General features: G+C 38.2%; 1 protein-coding gene across 5 annotated transcripts in view; it reads left to right on the plus strand.

The window, feature by feature from the left end:
• Window positions 1-10,763: 10,763 nt before the first annotated feature.
• Window positions 10,764-19,729, plus strand: part of RIF1 (replication timing regulatory factor 1) — a 71,083-nt gene continuing 62,117 nt past the window's right edge. For 4 of the 5 annotated variants that reach the window (XR_003418874.2, XM_027055806.2, XM_027055809.2 and 1 more), the window contains exons 1-8: window positions 10,764-10,921; window positions 11,299-11,412; window positions 12,187-12,265; window positions 15,042-15,138; window positions 16,227-16,354; window positions 16,448-16,542; window positions 17,663-17,852; window positions 19,634-19,726. Coding sequence is in view for 4 of the 5 variants with exons in the window: in XM_027055806.2 (XP_026911607.1) it covers window positions 11,309-11,412; window positions 12,187-12,265; window positions 15,042-15,138; window positions 16,227-16,354; window positions 16,448-16,542; window positions 17,663-17,852; window positions 19,634-19,726 (786 nt within the window). In the remaining variant the exon portion in view is untranslated. The other variant, XM_027055808.2, reaches the window with a different exon arrangement.

Here is a 19,729-nt window from a genome sequence, read left to right on the forward strand (position 1 = left end):
GTGCCTGGGTGGCTTAGTTGGTTGAGCGTCCATCTCTTTATTTCAGCTCAGGTCATGATCCCAGAGTCCTGGGATCCAGCCCCCATCAGGCTCTGCACTGATCATGGGGCATTCTTAGGATTCTCTCTCTCTCTCTTTTCCTGCTCTCTCTTTTCTCCACTGCTCTCTCTCTCAAACTAAAATAAAGAGTCCTAGGATCCAGCCCGCCCCCACCCGACCATGCTATCAGGTTCTGCATTGAGCATGGGGCATTTTTAGGATTCTCTCTTCCTCTGTCCCTCTCCCGCTTTCTCTCTCAAACTAAAATAATAAATGTTTTTTTGTTCTTTTCTCATGAAAAGTCCATTTGTCTTTCTTTTTCCTTTTCAGACAATTTTAAATTTTGCTCTGCTATAGAGGTGAAACTAATGTTAGATAGAGTGATAAACAGGAAAGCAGTTTTTTTCCCCTTGGGAATTGGAAAAAGGACTGGGGATTGTTGAGTGCTCTTGTGTACCTTGCAGCTACCTGTATCACTGGACAGATTTGTGGACAGTTGTCCTGTTTTCACACCAGTGTGGTATGTAGTTTGTTTAATGGCACTTCTGCTCATTACATTTATAAATATTCTTGTCTATAGGCTCCCACATCTTAGAAAACAGAGATGTTTTGGGTTATTTCACCTTGAGAGCCATAGATGTATTGATTTCTTTTTGTTTTTAATGTTTATTTATTTATTTTTGAGAGAAAGAGAGAGGAGAGTGACTCAGGGCTTGATCCCAGGAACTGTGAGATCATGACCTGAGCCAAAATCAGAAGTTGGATGCTCAACTGACTGAGTCACCCAGGTGCCCTTATAGATTGTTTTTAAAGCTATCTCAAAATATTGAGCCACAGATTATTTTGTAAACTGGCAATCTCACACATTCAAATTAATTTATTTTTTATTAAGTCCTCTAATTTAGGTGTAAACCCACTTATAAAAATAGAAGACAAGCCTCCTTTCACTTCAGATACTGAATCTAAAATAGAGTACTGTTTGAAAGTTTCTTGAAGTATATTTTGTATTTTTACTTAACTTTTTAAATCTTTATGTAGTCTATCTTTAAAAGAAAGGCTTCTATAATTGCTTTACGTAGTGTATTTTTTTTTCAATTTTATTTATTTATTTTGAGAGAGAAAGGGAGAAAGTGCATGTATAAGCATAAGTTGGGGAGGTTAGAGAGAGAGGAGAGAGAGAATTCCAAGCAGGCTCCACATGCTGTCAGCACAAAGCCTGACACAAGGCTTGAACCCACGAACCTCAAGACCATGACCTGAGCCAAAATCAAGAGTTGGGTGCTCAACCAACTTAGCCAGCTAGGCACTTCGTTTTTTTTTAATTTTTTTTTTATTGTTGTTATTTTATTTTATTTTTAATTTTTTGAGAGAGAGAAAGAAAGTGCGCATGTGCATGTGGTGTATTTTGTTGTTGTTGTTATATTTGAAAATTTTTCACAGCTACATTTTTAAAATCAACTCTTTCATGCCTTACTGATTTTAGACATTTTTCCCTTTAAGTTATAGTTGGGACAGATCTATAGTCCAGAATAATAAGTATCTATAAAGCATCCTGGATTCCGTAGTAAAATTTTGTATATCTTTGAAGATTAGGGAGTTCTTTAATTATAACCCCTAATTTGGCTTTGGACCAGGATTTTAATTTAACTTCAAATATCCACCAACATATAAATGGATAAACAAAAAGTGGTATAACCATTCAATAGAATATTATTTAGCAATTAGAAAGAATGAAGTAATGATACATACTCTAACATGGATAAACCTAGAAAACAAAATGCTAAGTACCAGAAGCCAGTCACAAGAGGTCACATATTATGATTCCATTTATATAAAATGTCCAGAACAGGCACGTCTATAGAGACAGAAAGTAGATTAGTGGTTACTTGGGGATGGGATGGAGTGGTATTAGGTGGAGAAGGAGGTGACAGTTAAAAAGTACAAAGATTTTTTGTTTGAGGTGATGAAAATTATCTAAAATGGATTTCAGTGATGGTTGTACAACTCCTATGAATATACTGAAAACCACTTAAATGTACACTTCAAATGGGTAAATTGTACAGAATGTGAATTATCTCAATAAAACTGTTAGAAAAAAGAATAAATGAAAGGCATGCCATCTACTTCACATAAGAGACTAAATATAAAGAGTTGCTCAAATTCATAATCAGAAAAGTGCAGATCAAGATCACAGTGAGATATTTTACACAGTGTGATTGGTTCAAATTAAAACTATCAAGTATTAGAAAAAATGTGGATCAATGAGATTTTTTATAAAATTGCCTTGTGGGATTATAAACTGGGAACACCACTTTAGAAAACAAGTTGCCATAGCCTTATAAAGTTAAATGTTCTCACATACAGAAATTCGACTACTAAATATATACCAATAGAAAGAACTTTCTGATGATACTGGGAGTGGTATTAACAAATGTGATGTTTGGTAATGTATAATGAAATTGATCAAGATTTGGAACAGCCATATAACTCAATGACTTAATACTTTTCAAATGACCAATGCATACTGATACAAAGTAATGCATGAGCAAAAGACTGATTCAAAATTCAAGACGACCAATGTATTTTAATGTAACAGCCTATAAAAAGTTCATTAATATGATTTCAGATTCCATATTGCAATTAATCTTTTTTTTAAATTAGTCTTCACACCCAATGTGGGGCCCAATGCAAGGTCCAACATGGGGCCCAACATGGGGCCTGAACTCACAACCTGAGCTAAGCTCTGGAGTCAAATACTTTAACCAACTGAGCCACCCAGAAGCCCCCACTGCAATTAATCTTTAAGAAACTATAATTTATCAAGTTCCAGTGTTACATCAAAGAAGAATATCCACAATTGTCTGTAAAAGATATTAAAATACTGCTCTCTCTTCTAACTATATACTTGTTCCAGGATGGGTTTTCTTCCTATTCTTCAAAAAAGCAACATAGCACAATAAATTAAAGGCATAAGCCTTTATGAGAACTCAGCTGTCTTCTATTTAGTCCTACAAAAAAGTAAAACATTCCATGTTTCTATTTTTTTCATAAAACCTTGTTATTTATCATTATATATAATGTTTATGTTAACATACAACGGGTTCACTATTTTTTTTTAAATTTTTTAATGCTTATTTTATTTATTTATTTTTATTATTTTTTAAACACTTATTTATTTTTGAGACAGAGAGAGACAAAGCATGAACAGGGGAGGGTCAGAGAGAGAGGGAGACACAGAATCTGAAACAGGCTCCAGGCTCTGAGCTGTCAGCACAGAGCCCGACACGGGGCTCGAACTCACAGACCACAAGATCATGACCTGAACTAAAGTCGGCCGCTTTACCGACTGAGCCACCCAGGTGCCCCAATGCTTATTTTATTTTTAAGAGAGAAAGACAGAGCATGAGCAGGGTAGGGGCAGAGAGAGAAAGACACAGAATCTGAAACAGGCTTCAGGCTCTGAGCTGACAGCACAGAGCCTGATGTAGGGCTCAAGCTCTGAACCATGAAATCATGATCTGAGCAGAAGTCAGACACAACTGACTGAGCCACCCAAGCGTCCCAGTTTTGGTTTATTTTTATAGAATATGTTTCGTTACGGTTTTTCTGATTTTTTCCTCATGAATAGATTATGAATTTTTAACAGGCATACCATATCAGTCTGTACCAGTTTTGATGGTTTTCACAGGTGTCTCCACTGTAAAGTTACCATTTGTTTCTTCTTACTTGATAAGTATCTTAAGGGGAGATATTTTGAGACTGTTCCCCATCAGACTTTTGCTCAGTGGTTTTATTTTATTTTTTAACGTTTATTTTTCAGAGAGACAGAGCAGGAGCAGGGGAGGGGCAAAGAGAGAAAGAGACACAGAATCTGAAGCAGGCTCCAGGCTCTGAGCTGTCAGCACAGAGCCGAATGCAGGGCTCGCACCCACAAACTGTGAGATCATGACCTGACCTGAAGTTGGATGCTTAACCAACTGAGCCATTCAGGCGCTGCATTGTTAAATGGTTTTAGTACCTACTGATGATTATTGCCCAAATCAATTATTACAATCATGGTTGCAAAATGGTGATTTCCTAACTCTGCCATTCCTTCTCTGATATATATACATACATAAACACACACACACACACGCACACATATACATATACATATGCATGTATATATATATTTATTATTTATTCCTTCTCTAATATATATAAATATAAATTTATTTATTTATTTTTGCATTTATTTATTTATATATTTTACTATCACTAGGGGCTCATAGATTCTTTTTTTATTTAATAGTTTATAATCTGTCATTCCAGATTCAGTCATGGGAGCCCTGGAGTCTTTTAACATGTTTCCTAACTTTTTAAGCACTTGTTTGCTTTCTGACACAAAAAGATGTTCCAGGCTCTTATACATTTTTCAGCCCCAGCCCTAGAATTAGCTATTTATCTAAGAAGGTCTGGTTCCTTTTAGTGAAACTTTCTTTCCATCAAATATATTTTGGAAAGCACTATATATTAGCACATAGAGAGTTGCATAGTATTTTATGGTATAGATGTGCCATAATCTATTTAGCATTGGTTTTGTCTAAAAAAATTTTTTTTTTTACAAACAACTCTGCAATGAACAGAAGTCTTCATAGTTTATTTTACACATGAGTGAGTACACTTGTGGGATAATCATTTAGAAGTGGAATTTCTGCATCAAAACTTTGAGAACTTGGGGCACCTGGGTGGCTCAGTTGGTTAAGCATCGGACTTCGGCTCAGGTCATGATCTCGCGGTCTGTGAGTTCAAGCCCTGCGTCGGGCTGTGTGCTGACAGCTCAGGGCCTGGAGCCTGCTTCAGATTCTGTGTCTCCCTCTCTCTGTGACCCTCCTCCATTCATGCTCTGTCTCTCTCTGTCTCAAAAATAAATAAACGTTAAAAAAAATTTTTTTATAAAAAAACAACTTTGAGAACTTAAAATTTTGATAAATACCACAAATTGTCCTTCCTGGAGGTTGTACCAATTTGTATTTCCACTAGTATCATATGAGAGCAGACAACCAAGCTTACAAATAAAAATTCTGTTTTGTCCATACTACACTTAGGGGATTTAAAATTGTCAGTTATATTAATTTAATAGACTAGGCAGTTTAAGAAAAATTTCCTTAACCCAGTGATCAAGAAAAATAGAACCTTTAATCCTGCCATGAGTACTCCTGGTGATGAATTAAAAATGGATTAATTTTCTAAATTTGTAATTATGTTCTTTGTCCAGAAAGGCCTGAAGCATAACAATGAGTCACTTTCCCTTTTGGCTCCTCAAAGCTGTCAGTTTCAATTATTTTTGTAGTTCTTGAGCTTATAAAAGACTTTTGTTTTTCTCCATGAATGTTTTGAGACATAGGCAAAGGATTTCTGCTATAAAAGTTAAAGAAAATTTGTGCATTGTACACAGTAGGAATCTCAGATTTGATGCTAAAATCATTTGGGGTACATATTAAAAATGCAGATTATGGGGCTTGTCCTGGAACTTCTGGTTCAGTAGCTCTGAAAGGTATGGTCCAGATATCTGCATATAAAGAAGCTCCCCCGGGATTTTGATGCACTGATTCTGGAATCACACTTCAAGATATACAACATTAAGTTATTGCTGACGGCTATAGTCACATTATTTTAATGTGGACTAGGAAACCACTTTAAATGAAAATAGGGTTTGGGTTTTGGGGTTTTCTTTTTGGAAGCATTTGTGGTTTTATAAATGTTGTCTTACTTGAATCTGAGAAACTAATGAATCTCTGGCTAACATTTTCTGAATATTTATAACATGTACCCAGTCATTGTTGAGGCAATTTCTGTCTATGAACTTACCTATACCTCAGATACCTATGAGGTAAGTGCAATTAGTCCCATTTTACAGATAAAGAAATTGAGGTACAAGAGGTTGAGTAACTTGACAATGCCACACAGCAAAGATTCAAACCTTATCAACTGGACTCCAGGTTTAGCCCTTATACTATGTTGCCTCTCTTCATTTGAACTCAAAGGGGCTCAATTTTCTCATCTAAAACAGAGTTGGTTTGGTCATAAATAGTAGAAACTCTTTGCCCAGCTCAGTGGGAAGATTAAAGCTTAGAACCTCTTGGTTATTACGATTTGATAACATTGTGGGATAAGTCTGAATGTAAGGGTAACAGATTTCAGGCTAGTCACAGGTCACTGGGCATTATTAGCTGTGTATATTTACTGTATATGAACTAGCTGATGGGATAAAATAATCTTTAAAAACCTTTTTTTTTTTCATGTGTTACCTGTTGCAAAGTCCATCAGGGGATCGATTGAAAACGCGGAACTTAAAAAACCTCAAAGTGGAGCTTTCTTTAAATAAATTCTGTAAAATAATTACCATGGTGGGTAACATTTCAAATGTCTCCCAGAACTCTTATACTCCACAATTTTTATTTTTATTTATTATTATTTTTTAAAGTTTATTTATTTTATTTATTTTGAAAGAGAGAGCACAAGCAGGGAAGTGACAGAGAGAGAGAGAATCCCAAGTAGGCTCCACACTGTCAGCACAAAGCCCAACACATGGCTTGAATTCACGATCATGACCTGAGCCTAAATCAAGAGTTAGATGCTCATCCGACTGAGTCATCCAGGCACCCCAAGTCCACAATTTTTAAATGATGAAAATTAAACTAATGAATACATTTCAGAAAAAAATTTGCAAAAATTTTAATTAGTATATTCATATATTCGTGTAATAAGCACTTATTAAATACTATGTGCTAGCATTTACACTGGGCAACAATAGTTACCATTTACTGAACTTTGATGTTGGTATTTCTCTTCTCATTTTATTGTTGAAGACATGGTGAAGTTAAGCATCTTTCTGGAAGATCTCAAGTCACACAGTGGCAGCACCAGTATTTGAATCCTCATCTATTCTGTTCCAAAGCTGGCCCACTGCATTAACTCTAGTAATTTGGATTACAGATGGATACTTCACTAAATGAATTACTATAGGGGTCCTGTAAATAGTGAGCATCCATAGGACTCTTTATATTGAATTCTTACCATGTTCAAGAATAAATCTACTATGAAAACCACACCACCACAGTGGTTTATGCGGGGGAGATCTCATTAAATATTGATGAATGAATGTAACTTAAGTAGGTTAGCTCTAGAGTTACTATGACTACATTAAAGTTCTCTATTTTACTAGGTAAGCTTCACATTGCTTATTTGTAAATTCAAGGAAAGTACTTTTTTGTCTTAAAACCACTGGGAAGAATAAAAGAGATACTGTCCAGGTAACACCTAGCACTCAATAAAAAGCAGCTGAAAAGCATGCTATAATCTTGAAATGATTATGTTAAGGTCATAAATTGAGACCCTAGGTAGATATTAGGTGGACAGGTCTAAGAATTATTAGATAGAATCATAAGGACTACCGGGGGCAAGTAGGAAAAAGGAGTCATTGAGAGACCTACGATTATAGGGTTGATATCTGCTGCGTAATGATGTGGTTAAAGACAGAAATTGTGAAGTTAGAAGCAATACTGGATTGTGCAAGGTGCAAGGTGCAAGGCTTTCCATGATCTTCTGAGGACAAAAAGAGATGCAGGATTTGAATAAGCAAAGAAGATAGAAATTGTATATTAGTTAAATGATTAAATGAAAAGACGGATGAATTAATACATAAAAAATTAATTCAGAATGGGGCGCCTGGGTGGTTCAGTTGGTTAAGCCTCCGACTTCAGCTCAGGTCATGATCTCACAGTCGGTGAGTTCGAGCCCCGTGTCGGGCTCTGTGCTGACAGCTTGGAACCTGGAGCCTGCTTCGGATTCTGTGTCTCCCCCTCTTTCTGCCCCTCCCTTACTTATGATCTGTGTCTCTCTGTCTCAAAAATAAATAAAAACATTAAAAAAAATTTTTTTTAAATAAAAAAAAATTAATTCACAATGTACTTATTGGGTGCCAGGTACTACGAACTTACTGCCTAGCAAGACAAGATTCATGGTGGTAGTTTTAGAATTTCTATAAAAGAGAAGCTCGGGGATAGTAATCTCATTTGGAAGGGTGTGGAGAGAGGGGTATGGGTGGGGAAGGGGATTTGTCTTAATGACTCTGTAATCTCTTAGCACTTTAGCTGAGGTCTGAGAAAATACCAAAAAAGAGGGAGGGGCACTGATTGAGATTAGGCTAGAACAATTGTCCTCAGACCAACCCTCAACTCTGCCACTGCAGACATATAAGGCAGACATATATAAACAATAATAAATTACCAAGATACTTATTTCAACAGATCTCTGAATAAAGAGCTATGTCAGCATGGAGGTGCAAGCATTTACTTTTCCTCGGGAAAAGAGTAGATAAGGGAAGGATTTAATAAAAAGTTGTGATTTTAATACACCCTTGTTTATTACACTTGAAAAAGGGAATTAATGTTCTAAACACAAGGAACAACACAGATCTTCAAAGACAGAATAGAGACCCTGCAGACTGTTTCGAACTTGGCTGAAGCGGAGGTAAGGCTGGATATGAAGTGTTAGCAGTGGCCCAAACATCATAGGCTTCCATGTTTTGAAATTCATCCTATAGTTTTTTAAAAAAATCTTTTAATGTTTATTTATTTTTAGGAGAGAGAGAGAGAGAGAGAGAGAGGCATGCACATGTGTGCAGGAGCAGGGGAGGGGCAGAGAGAGAGGGAGACAGAGAATCTGAAGCAGGCTCCAGGTTCTGAGCTGTCAGCACAGAGCCCGACATGGGACCCAAACTCACAAACTTGAGATCATGACCCGAGTTGAAGTCAGATACTTAACTGACTGAGCCACCCAGGCGCCCCCTGAAATTCATCCTATGATTGATGGGAACCACTGAAGGATTTCAGTCACTGGCAGTGACAATGATAAAATGCTACCAAACATTTTACTAAGATCAAAGGACTATGCATTTGAAAGAGGTACGAGCAACACGAGAACCCCAACCTCTTCTTTGTGGTCCCAATACTCAAGGAATTTACATTCTCATGGGGAGAGATAGACAATAAAAAATAGACATATGATACAATATCAGGTAGTGATAAGTGCTGGAAGAATAAAGCAGAGGAAGGCATAAAAGGATTCGGCGGAGGTATTTGTCTTAAGGCAAACTCAATGTTCTTTTCACTAATCTCATCTCATAGTCACATTAAAAAAATTGGTTTCAAGTCCTCTCTCTTTCCAACACAACTCTACTCTACTGAAATCTTAATGTTGTGAACCTAACCATGTATTTCATTTATTGTCTAATAATCCCTTTACTTTCTTCAGTATCTGTGTTGTCTTGCCAAAGCCCAGAAAATGAGGAACAAATTCCCCTCTGAAGGTTACAGAACTCATTATCAGGCTGCACTGAAAACCTTTCTCTACCATTTCTTCTACAGTGTCTCTACATTTCACCCAGACACAAGTCTTCACAATTTTTTAAGCCCTCAATTTCTGTAGTTTGGCTCACAAGATTTGTTTATGTCTCCTTCCATTTCTTCTTTCATTTTTTTGCTTAAGAAACATGCTCTGTATTGAGCACTTAGTTTGGCAGACACTTGGCTAGGAACAGAGAAGGGCAAAAGGCAGTCCTGACCTCTGGAGCTGATAGCTGTGCTCAGGGTAAGAGGAGACTTTCGGGGTAGGGGATCTGAAACCTGTTAAGCTGAAGTGGACGAACCACTTGCTGTTGGGCCTTAGATACCTGGGTTGAAGTTGATACAATCCTGGGTGATATCGACAGTGCTCAGAGGCCTAAGATAAGGGGAGCAGCATATTAATTGTTTGTTAAGGGTTTCCAGTCCTTTCTCCAAGTGCGAAGTCCTGGCCAACCTCCCACCCTTCGACACCTGGGGCCTAAATAAAGGAATGCAGATCCTCGGGAGCTACCTAAATCTACTGAATCACAATGTCTAAAGGTGGGGCCCAGAAATCTGCACTTTAATCATGAATATCCCCAGGCCATTGTTATGTACACTTAAAATTTGGAAACCCTAGGATTCTCCTACCTTTCATCACTTCACTTTCACCTGAAGTAGTTACAAACATCATTGCTATATTCTGGAGAAGGAAATTGAGGCATAGAAAGGTTGTTTAATTTGCTAACGTCACACAGAGCTAGGTTTTGAATATACAACTATCTAGATGCAGCTCCTAGTCTTTTTTTTTAAATTTTTAAAAAAATGTTTATTTATTTTTGAGACAGAGAGAGGCAGAGCATGAACAGGGGAGGGTCAGAAAGAGAGAGAGACACAGAATCCGAAGCAGGCTTCCGGCTCTGAGCTGTCAGCACAGAGCCTGACATGGGGCTCGAACTCACGGACCGTGAGATCATGACCTGAGCCGAAGTCCGACGCTTAACCGACTGAGCCACCCAGGAGCCCCGATGCAGCTCCTAGTCTTAAACATTACAATATGGTCCCATCTCCTCTTACTATATGATTTGTTGCTAATATTTCAAGAAGCACAGGGCTTGGAGTTTGAAAAGAGTCTGAAGGCCCACTAAGTTTAGTCTGATGAACTTCGGCGACTCACTCACATTTTGAATTTCAAGTCCCTCGCCGTTTAAATTTAGGCCCAAACACCCCCACCTGCAAGATGCCCTGATGGGAGAGACTAAGCAGCCGACAGAGCAGGGAGGCGATCGATGATTTAGGCGCGCCGCTGCCTGTTGGATTGGCTCGAGGCTCTCCCGTCAGGCCTGCACTGCTCCCGCGCGCTCGTGGGCCCGCCCCCGCTGCCATCTTGGCCGAGGCGGGAGCGAGCCGCACGCGAGAGTAAACAGCCCGAGCCGGGAAAGTCGAGTTCCGGCTGCGTCCGGGTGCCGCGGGCTAGCGGCGGAGAGGACGCAGACCTGATCTTCGTACGTGGGGTAAATATCTGGGTCACGGTGCTAGGCCGCGAGGAACCCTCAGTGAGGCTCACCCTCCGCCCCCTCGCGGCGAGGTGCCTTGCTCCCCTGGCTTCTCCCGCCCCCCACGGGTCTCCTCCCACTGTTGAAAGCTGCCCGGGAAAGTGGTGGCGGGAGCGGGCCTGGGCCGGAGCGCAGCGTGGACCCGGCTGCGTGTTGCGAGGCTCAGGAGGAGGTTAGAGTCTTGGATTTGGGGGCCAGGGGCCAGGCATGTAGACGCAGTGGTGCAGTGAAGCTGGGGTCGGGCGCTCGGGTGTGGGGCCCGGACTCCGACCGAGCCACTGCGGGGCTGTTTCTGTCGGTCACTGGATTTTCTCCTTTTCCGGTTCGTGCCTCAGGGTGGCCGACATGACGGCCCCGGGTGCAAGCCCCCTGGCGCCGCTGTTGGAGACTTTGGAAGACCCTTCCGCCCCCCTTGGAGAGCAGACCGACGCTTACCTGACTCTGACCAGGTAAGGCCCGCTGGGGTTGGGGAGGAGATAGTTGCGGTGGGGCACGCAAAACAGTTTGTGTATTCTAGAAGTCTGCTTGCTATGAGGACGCCGGGGTTGTGGGCAAGGTGGGGGGTGGTGTTGCGTGCTAAGTGACGTCCCCGGTGTTGCTGCAGCGCTCAGGGCGTGTGTTTGGAATGAGGAAGCCCGCACGTGCGTCTCGCAGGCGAAGCATTTTTTTTTTTTTTTAAGTTGCGTTAGAAGTGGGTGTGCTGGCGGGATGGTTTTCAGTGTAAGTTGCCCATGTATTTGGGGCAACGTGGCAACCCAGAATTGCTTTTTTAATAGGGAGCAGTAACCCGGGTTTCATTTTTAATTGCAAATGCCTTGCATTTTTTTTTTCTTTGCAAATCGTATTTTGCTGAATTATCTGTAGTTGTTTGGAAATGCTAACAATTGTAACAATTGGCACAAAACTATAAAGGCACAGTAAATTTCTAGTAAATTGGTAATTGGAGCTAGGTTTTCATGTTTCCTTTTCACATAGTGATACTGTCCAAATGTGTACACTTTGGATGCAAAAGTTGTTCTTAGGGTTTTTTTCTGCGTTAATTTTGGACATTATTACATGATAAATTGTATATACAAGTATTAAGTATTTTAAGCACTGGACCAATCAAATTGGTAGAGTTCTAACAAATTGTAGAAAAGAGTATACAAGTGAGTATTTTAGGGAATGATTATAATTTCTTTTGTGTGTCATTTGCATAACCTTGTGTTCTTTCTGCTTTTAAGTCGAATGACTGGAGAAGATGGAAAAGAAGTCATTATGGAAATTGAGAGAAAACTTTCTCGGCTATTCAGAGTTTTAAAAGTATGTCTCTGTTTATTGAATGGTTTTTACTTTGTAGGAAAAAGATTTTACCAGCTAACTCATAAGAACTTTGTTGTTGTTTTTTATAATATTTATTTTTTCAGAGAGACAGTGACTGTGAGCGGGGAAGAGGGAGAGGGGGAGACACAGAATCCTAAGTAGGCTCCAGGCTCTGAACTCAGTACAGGGCTGCAACCCGCCAACCGTGAGATCATGACCTGAGCCAAAGTCAGATGCTCAACTGACTGAGTCACCCAGGTGCCCCACTCAAAAGAGCTTTGAAATGAGAGGCGCCTGGGTGGCTCAGTCAGTGTAGCCTCTGATTCTTGATTTTGACTCAGGTCATAATCTCATGGTTCCTGAGTTCGAGTTGGGCTCCCAACTAACAGCTCGGAGCCTGCTTGGGATTCTCCCTCTTCTCTCTCTCTGCTTCTCCCTGCTCTCTCAGAATGAATAAATTCAAAAAAATTTTGAAATGAAACAAAAGCAGGATTATTTTGAGTACTTAATATGTATCAAGTACTTTTAAAATTAGTTTACATGTATTCTGCCACTTAATCCTCTATGTCCCTATGAGGGTACTCTTTAATCCCCGCTTTGTAGAAGAAATTGGTTTAACTTGCCTAATGTTGCCTATGGCTACATAATCTAAAACCTGTGCTTTTAATTTAAAAGCAATTATCAGAGATTATTTCATGTTTTCTGCCGTTTGATAGGAGTGTACTTCTAAGTAAACGATTTCTGTAATTTTGTCTTTGTTTTGTGGGTGGCATTCATTTTTTTTTATTTTTTTAAAGCCTTCATTCACCATCAGTTTTTGCCACTCTTGCCTGGTTAAAAGACTGTTATTGTTATCTTTTTTGCTTATTTTTTGGGAGGTGTTTAACATCAGACTGAGGACTTCTGTTGTTATCCTCACTTGAGTATACAGTGGCTTTGTGACTGCCCCTAACACCCAACTTCTGAATTCCTTGCTTTTTAGAATGAAAAGGTTGAACTGAATCTCCAGAGTTCTTATTTTTATGACTGTGTTTTTGTGCTTTAAAAAAAAGTATTCTGTCATATTTAGTGTACATTTTAGCATGATTTCTGCCTAAATGTTGAGGCATTTAAGGTACTCCTTATCCTTAAGTGTACCTCTTACAGTCCTCAGTGCTTTTTGTTCATGTAAGCAGGAGCTTTTTTGTGTAGTAGTTCAAGGCTTGTTAATAGTATTATTAAACAACGTTAATCGTATTGTCTCATTTTTTTTCCTTACCATTTTTCACATTCCAGCAGTATATTGGATGCGATGAAAACATGCATTTTTATAAATTTGGTGTTTGAGAACATGCAAGATCAGGAACTCAGTGGCATGCACTGTTAATAGAATTTGTAACTTAAATGCCTGATGAATAATTATTTGGAAGCATGTGAGTGGTTAATAGTAAAATCAACAGAAGCTTGACAATCAACAAAAGCTTTCTGGGTGAATTATTAAGCACTGCAAGGATAATTGAACTCCTTTAGAACAAGAACCAGGCTGGTCGAAATACAACATGTTTTTGTATTTAGAATACTGTTAGTATCAAGTCTAGGAACCCACAACATTTTTTTTTAATGTTTATTTATTTTTGAGAGAGAGACAAAGCATGAAGGGGGGGAGGGGCAGAGAGAGGGAGACAGAATCAGAAGCAGGCTCCAGGCTCCAAGCTGTCAGTACAGAACCTGACACAGGGCTCGAACTCCCGAACCTGAACCTGGAGAACATGACCTGAGCTGAAGTCAGAGACTTAACCCACTGAACCACCCAGGTGTCCCCCCCGCCCCAAGCATTCTTGAAGACAACACTGTTAACGAATACTTTCAGGCAATATATATTTAATAAGAGTTGATCATAGATATTCTCCTGGAGATACAGCAGTAGCTCTCAAAGTCTTAGGTGTTTAAGACTGTCTTTTTGTGGTTCTTTGAACTGGTTGTTCTGTTATCTCTTATGCTCCAGAGTTTGGTCTTTTTTATTGTTTTGTTTGATTAATTATAAAAGAGGTGTCCCAAGGAAGTGTCTGTTCATATACTTGACTTTTTTTCCTGCTCAAGAGCAGCAAATAGCTGAGAATTTCTTGGATATCTGATTCAGAGCAGTGGGAGGATTTGAAGATAAATCACTTTGGAAAAGGAAATGGTACCAAGAAAAACACAGGGTTACAAATAATTGTAGGGTTGGGGAATATAGCAAGATTACCTTTGACAGGTTTGGGATTTTACAGCTTTCACATACATAATATGGATTGGGCTTTGAATTCCAGATGGACATTAAAATTTTCCAATCTGCAAAGTAGGGATTTCTTTTAAAAGATTCAGATAATGCTTAAAGCTTCTGTCACTTTAGATTCTCAGTAAATGTAACATTCCAATTCCTCCCTGTCGTAGAGGTGTCCCTCCACTCTAAAGCTAGAATGTCAGCTTTTGTCCTTGAGTCTTTTGCCTATCTTTTGTGGAGGTGTCTTCAGCATTTTCCATTTGTTGTCTTTTTTTTATTGCCTTCAGGTGTGTGGAGTTGGAGACATTCTGTATCTTTTAAGAGAACACTTTTTTTTAGGTGGTCTGTATCTAGTGCCATTCTTCCTTTTTTGGCCAAGCTATGTACATGACTCCTGATTTTATTCCTTTTTTATCTACTCAAACATTTGATTGATTAGGCTAAAATAATTTTGTTTTCTGGTCCACTTTTGTTCCTTAAGAATTTATTTACGGTTGTAATTGTTTGTAACAAATGTGCTTTTTGTTTTTACAGATTCACATTTCCAGTCAAAACTCAGACCTCAGTAGTGCTGCTCTACAGGCCTTGGGGTTTTGTTTGTATAATCCCAAAATTACCTCAGGATTATCAGGTAAATTTATTATGACTTAATATTTTTTAGAGTTTATAAATATAGTTTGGTATGTTAAAAGTACTGTTACTTTTCTATTAGTTTTGTGATTTGTAGTCTAGGATTTGCTTTTGACAAAGAAATGATGTTTTGTCATCGTTAGAAGATCTTTTTTCTAGATGTAGCTTTAACTCTGATACCATAAAATTTGCTCTAAAAAGAGCATAAGTCTATTTTAAAAATGATTGCAGTGAAAATTGAACCTTTTCCTGTATAAAGCATATCTGCTTTAGAAGTTAGTAATTTAGATGGTCATTTATTGTAGTATAAAACAAACTAAGGAACATGCTGAATTGAAGATCTTTCACGTATTGGTATTGGGGTAATTTGGAACCAAAAGTAGCTAAGTTTTCAAGTAATCTTAATTATTCTTTTGTAGTTTGCCATTTTATTTTATTTTTTTAATTTATTTGAGAGAACAAGAGAGGGGCAGAGAGAGGAAGAAAGAGTCCCAAGCAGGCTCTGCTCACAGCGTGGAGCCTGATTGGGGGGGGGGGGGTTCAAACCCACAAACCATGAGATCCTTAGCTGAAACTGAGAGTCTGACTCTCAACCCACTGAGCCACCCAGGCTCCCCTGTAGTTTGCCATTTTAATGCAAACCTTGGAGGTGAACTTTACAGAGGGAGAAATCAGGGATAGGGAATAAGGATTCCTTAAAGTTATTACCATCTTTCTTTCTGAAGGTAAAGTTTCTGCCCATTCTTTTTTATATGTGGAAATGTTCCCAATCTAAAGTAGAAGTTGTTCATTTTAGAGCAGAGGTATAGGATTTATAACATCTTGCCAAAATTTGTCTTATATGTTCAAGGCTATTAATGATTCCTATACAGTTTTTTCAGTTGCACAAAATTAAATCTATTGTTTGTTTTCTCTGATAAAGTTTTGTGTTTTGGGAAGAAGTTTGATACCAACATTGGTTCACTGATCCTAATCTCTGGATATGCATTTAATTTTTTGACAATGTAGAGTATGTTTTGCTCTATTTCTATATTTGAGATTTTAAAGGATATAAACTGTTTTACATAATTAAAGCTGCTTGTTTTTCAGACACAGATATTGAAGAACTGCTTTTAAAATTGAATGATAGTGTTAAGAGCTCAGACAAAAATGTACGTACTAGGGCACTTTGGGTGATATCCAAGCAGACGTTTTCCACTGAAATCATTGGCAAAGTAGTGAGTATGGTTTTTATATAAGTTTTCGTAACTACACACCACTTAAAAAATTCAGGTTTACTTGATTTGTATTTATTTGGTTCTGTCTTTTAGGTATCCACTATAATTGATTCATTAGAAATAGTATTTAATAGAGGAGAGCTGCATTCTGCTGTTGTTGATTATGAAGCATTAAATGTCATCATAAGGTATGAGTTTGCTGCTTTGGAAGAATAATTGCAGTACATTTAGAATTCACTTCAAAGAGTGGACTTTGGGAACTTGAGTTAGACATTTAAAGAACGAAAATGTCTTCTAAAAGTCTCAAGGAGAAAAGATAACAGGAAAAAGAAGGAATTAGATGAGTTTAAATTAGTAGGTTTCCTTGTTAATTTTTACTGAGTCATAAAAATAAAGTCTTGGTTGGGGTGCCTGGCTGGTTCATTTGGTAACGTATGCGACTCTTGATCTTGGGGTCATATGTTTGAGCCCCATGTTGGGCAGAGAGTGTACATAAAAATAAATAAAAAGTCTTGGTTGTGCTGATGCTGGTAACAGTTCTGATTTTAAAAATTATTTCCATTAAAGCTTTTGCAAGAGTTTAAAGAATAATAGGCTTTCAAGTAGACTTAGGGGATATGTCAGAAGGCAATAACAGTGACTAGCAGCAAATGGGAGAACAGGAAAATCCCCTAACTTCTATCCATCCCTGCGCTTTAAAGGACATACTAACAGCACAAAGACTTTGTTGCTGTGATTTGTCTTACGTCGTTTTTCCATTCTTTAAAGTTTTCTTTAACTGAGTTATTTGCCTTAACTCTACTTAGTGTTCTGATGCCCTGAGTGATGCTCACATGTTACCATTCTCTGGCTATCTTCTAAAAGAATGTTAAATTTAATTGTATAAAAACATTGATACTAGGGATGCCTGGGTGGCTCAGTCAGTTAAGTGTCCGGCTCTTGATTTTTGGCTCAGGTCACGATCTCACAGTTTTTGAGATTGCGCCTCTAGTTGGGCTCTGCACTGACGGTGCGGCACCTGCTTGGGATTCTCTCTCCCTCTTTCTCTCTGCCCCTCACCCGCTTGCGTGTGTGTGCTCTCTCTACAAATAAATAACCATTACAAAAAAGTAATATGGAAATCTACAAATTAGCAAGTAAAAGTTCGATCTGTGTGTGTGTATGCGTATATGTATATGTATATGTGTATGCGTATTCTGAAACAAATGGACCGTACTAGGTATATTTCTTTGTGCTGGTTATTTTCCTAGTAGTTTAGACATAAAAGGTGAGGTCAAGCTAATTTATTCGTTGACTTTTTTATTATAGGCTAATTGAACAAGCCCCAGTTCAAATGGGAGAAGAGTCAATTAGGTGGGCAAAACTGGTCATACCGTTAGTGGTTCATTCAGCTCAAAAGGTACATTTGAGAGGAGCAACTGCTTTAGAGATGGGAATGCCGTTGTTGCTTCAAAAACAACAAGAAATAGCATCTATCACAGAGCAGCTTATGACTACTGTAAGTATTACTTTAAGGATTTTTTTGGATACTGAATTGTAAATTTCTGGCCCAAGCTTAGAGCTCATAGTGGTATCATTTCATTATGATATAGGAAGTTCCTCTTCGAATAAAACATAAGTAATTGCTTAAGGTAGTGTAGGCACACTGCTCCTAGATTAAGGAAGGAGTGTCTATTCAGTGTTTGTAGGATCTAGGCATTTTACTTCACCAATGAATAGTGATTGAAAGGGATTGCATTTCTTTTTTTTTTTAATGTTTATTTATTTTTGAGAGCAAGAGAGACAGAGCATGAGCAGGGGAGGGGCAGAGAGAGAGAGAGATACATATAGAATCAGAAGCAGGCTCCAGGCTGTCAGTACCGAGCCCTACGCGGGGCTTGAACTCCCAAAATGTGAGGTCATGACCTGAGTCAAAGTTGGGACACTTCAACCAACTGAGCCACCGAGGCGCCCCGAAAGGGATTGCATTTCTGGAAAAGGGAGGACATTAACTAATTTGAGTGCTATTTGGATTGTTTTACACAATCTCAATAGGTATAAATTTAAAGCACATAAGTGCATATAATGTATTGTTTACTAATAACTTTTCCTAATAAGCTTTTCTATCTTTATTTCTTGTAACAAATATTTATTTAGCACCTGTATATGCCAGGCATTGTTTTAGACACTGAATATAGCAAAGAACAAAAGGAACTTGTGGAGCTTATTGTCTAGTGGGAGAGGCAATAAAGAATACAGTATATTCAGTGAAGAACATGATGGAAAACAGACTAGATGAAGAGTGCCATTGTAGAGGAAGGGTGTGGCAGTCAGGGAAGGAAAAAGAATAGGATATTTGAGCAGTGATTTGAAAGTGGTACAAGAATTAGCTACTTGGATAATATGGAGTAAGTTAATTCCAGGCAGGAGAAACTGAGAGCAAAGGGCCCTGTTCTGATGGTTGTGTGTTAGTTGGTGTTCAGTGAACACTGGCAAGGGCAATATGATAGAGTGAATGAGGGTGAGAGGATAGGAGATGATGTCAGAGGAACAGAGGGCCAAATCACATAGGACCTTGGGAGATATTGTAAGGAATTTTTCACTTTCTTTTATTGAAAACTGTATTTGAAGGTTTTGAGTATTGAGCGTTATATGTACTGACTTGGGCTTTAAAGGGATTGTTGTGCCTGTGTTGAGAATAGACTCTAGAGGAGTTGAGTAGAAGAAGGGAAGGTACTTCAGAGGTAACTTAAGTAATCCAGGTATAGTGAGGGAGCCTTCCAGATTTTAAAACCTGGGATTTTGTTTATTTTTTAAAATTCAAGAGGCCTTATGGTAATGTTTGGAGACTACTAAAGTAGCTCCAATGTCTTTGCAAGTTTTTTTATTTTGATAAATTTATTTTCCAAGAGTATATATAAAATTCTTCATAAATTTGAACTAAAATGTTCTCAGGTGTCTGCTACCCATGAAGCTGTTAATGTATTTTTAAGTTAAAATGTTATCATTTGAACTCTTATGGTATACATGCTGGTTTTCTGGGAAACGTATATTGGTAGAAGAAAATTAAGCTCAATTGATAGATGGAGGAATGGCCAGATTTGTGATAAGACAGTTATCGTAAGATGTTAATGGTATGTATTTATATTTGGAAATTCAATGTAAAACTTTCAGCTTTGCTATATACTTGGAAATTTTCTAATAAAATATTGGGAAAAGCTATTCAACTAAGATAGTCTGATACTGCATATTTTGTTTTCCCAAGAGTCTTTTGGTAAATATTTTTGCATTTGTTTGCAGAAATTACTTTCAGAACTCCAAAAGCTATTTATGAGTAAGAATGAGACTTATGTGTTAAAATTGTGGCCTTTGTTTGTCAAACTTCTTGGGAAGGTA

This window comes from Acinonyx jubatus, chromosome C1 (assembly GCF_027475565.1).
Source record: "Acinonyx jubatus isolate Ajub_Pintada_27869175 chromosome C1, VMU_Ajub_asm_v1.0, whole genome shotgun sequence".
In the NCBI taxonomy this organism is placed as follows: Eukaryota; Metazoa; Chordata; class Mammalia; order Carnivora; family Felidae; genus Acinonyx; species Acinonyx jubatus.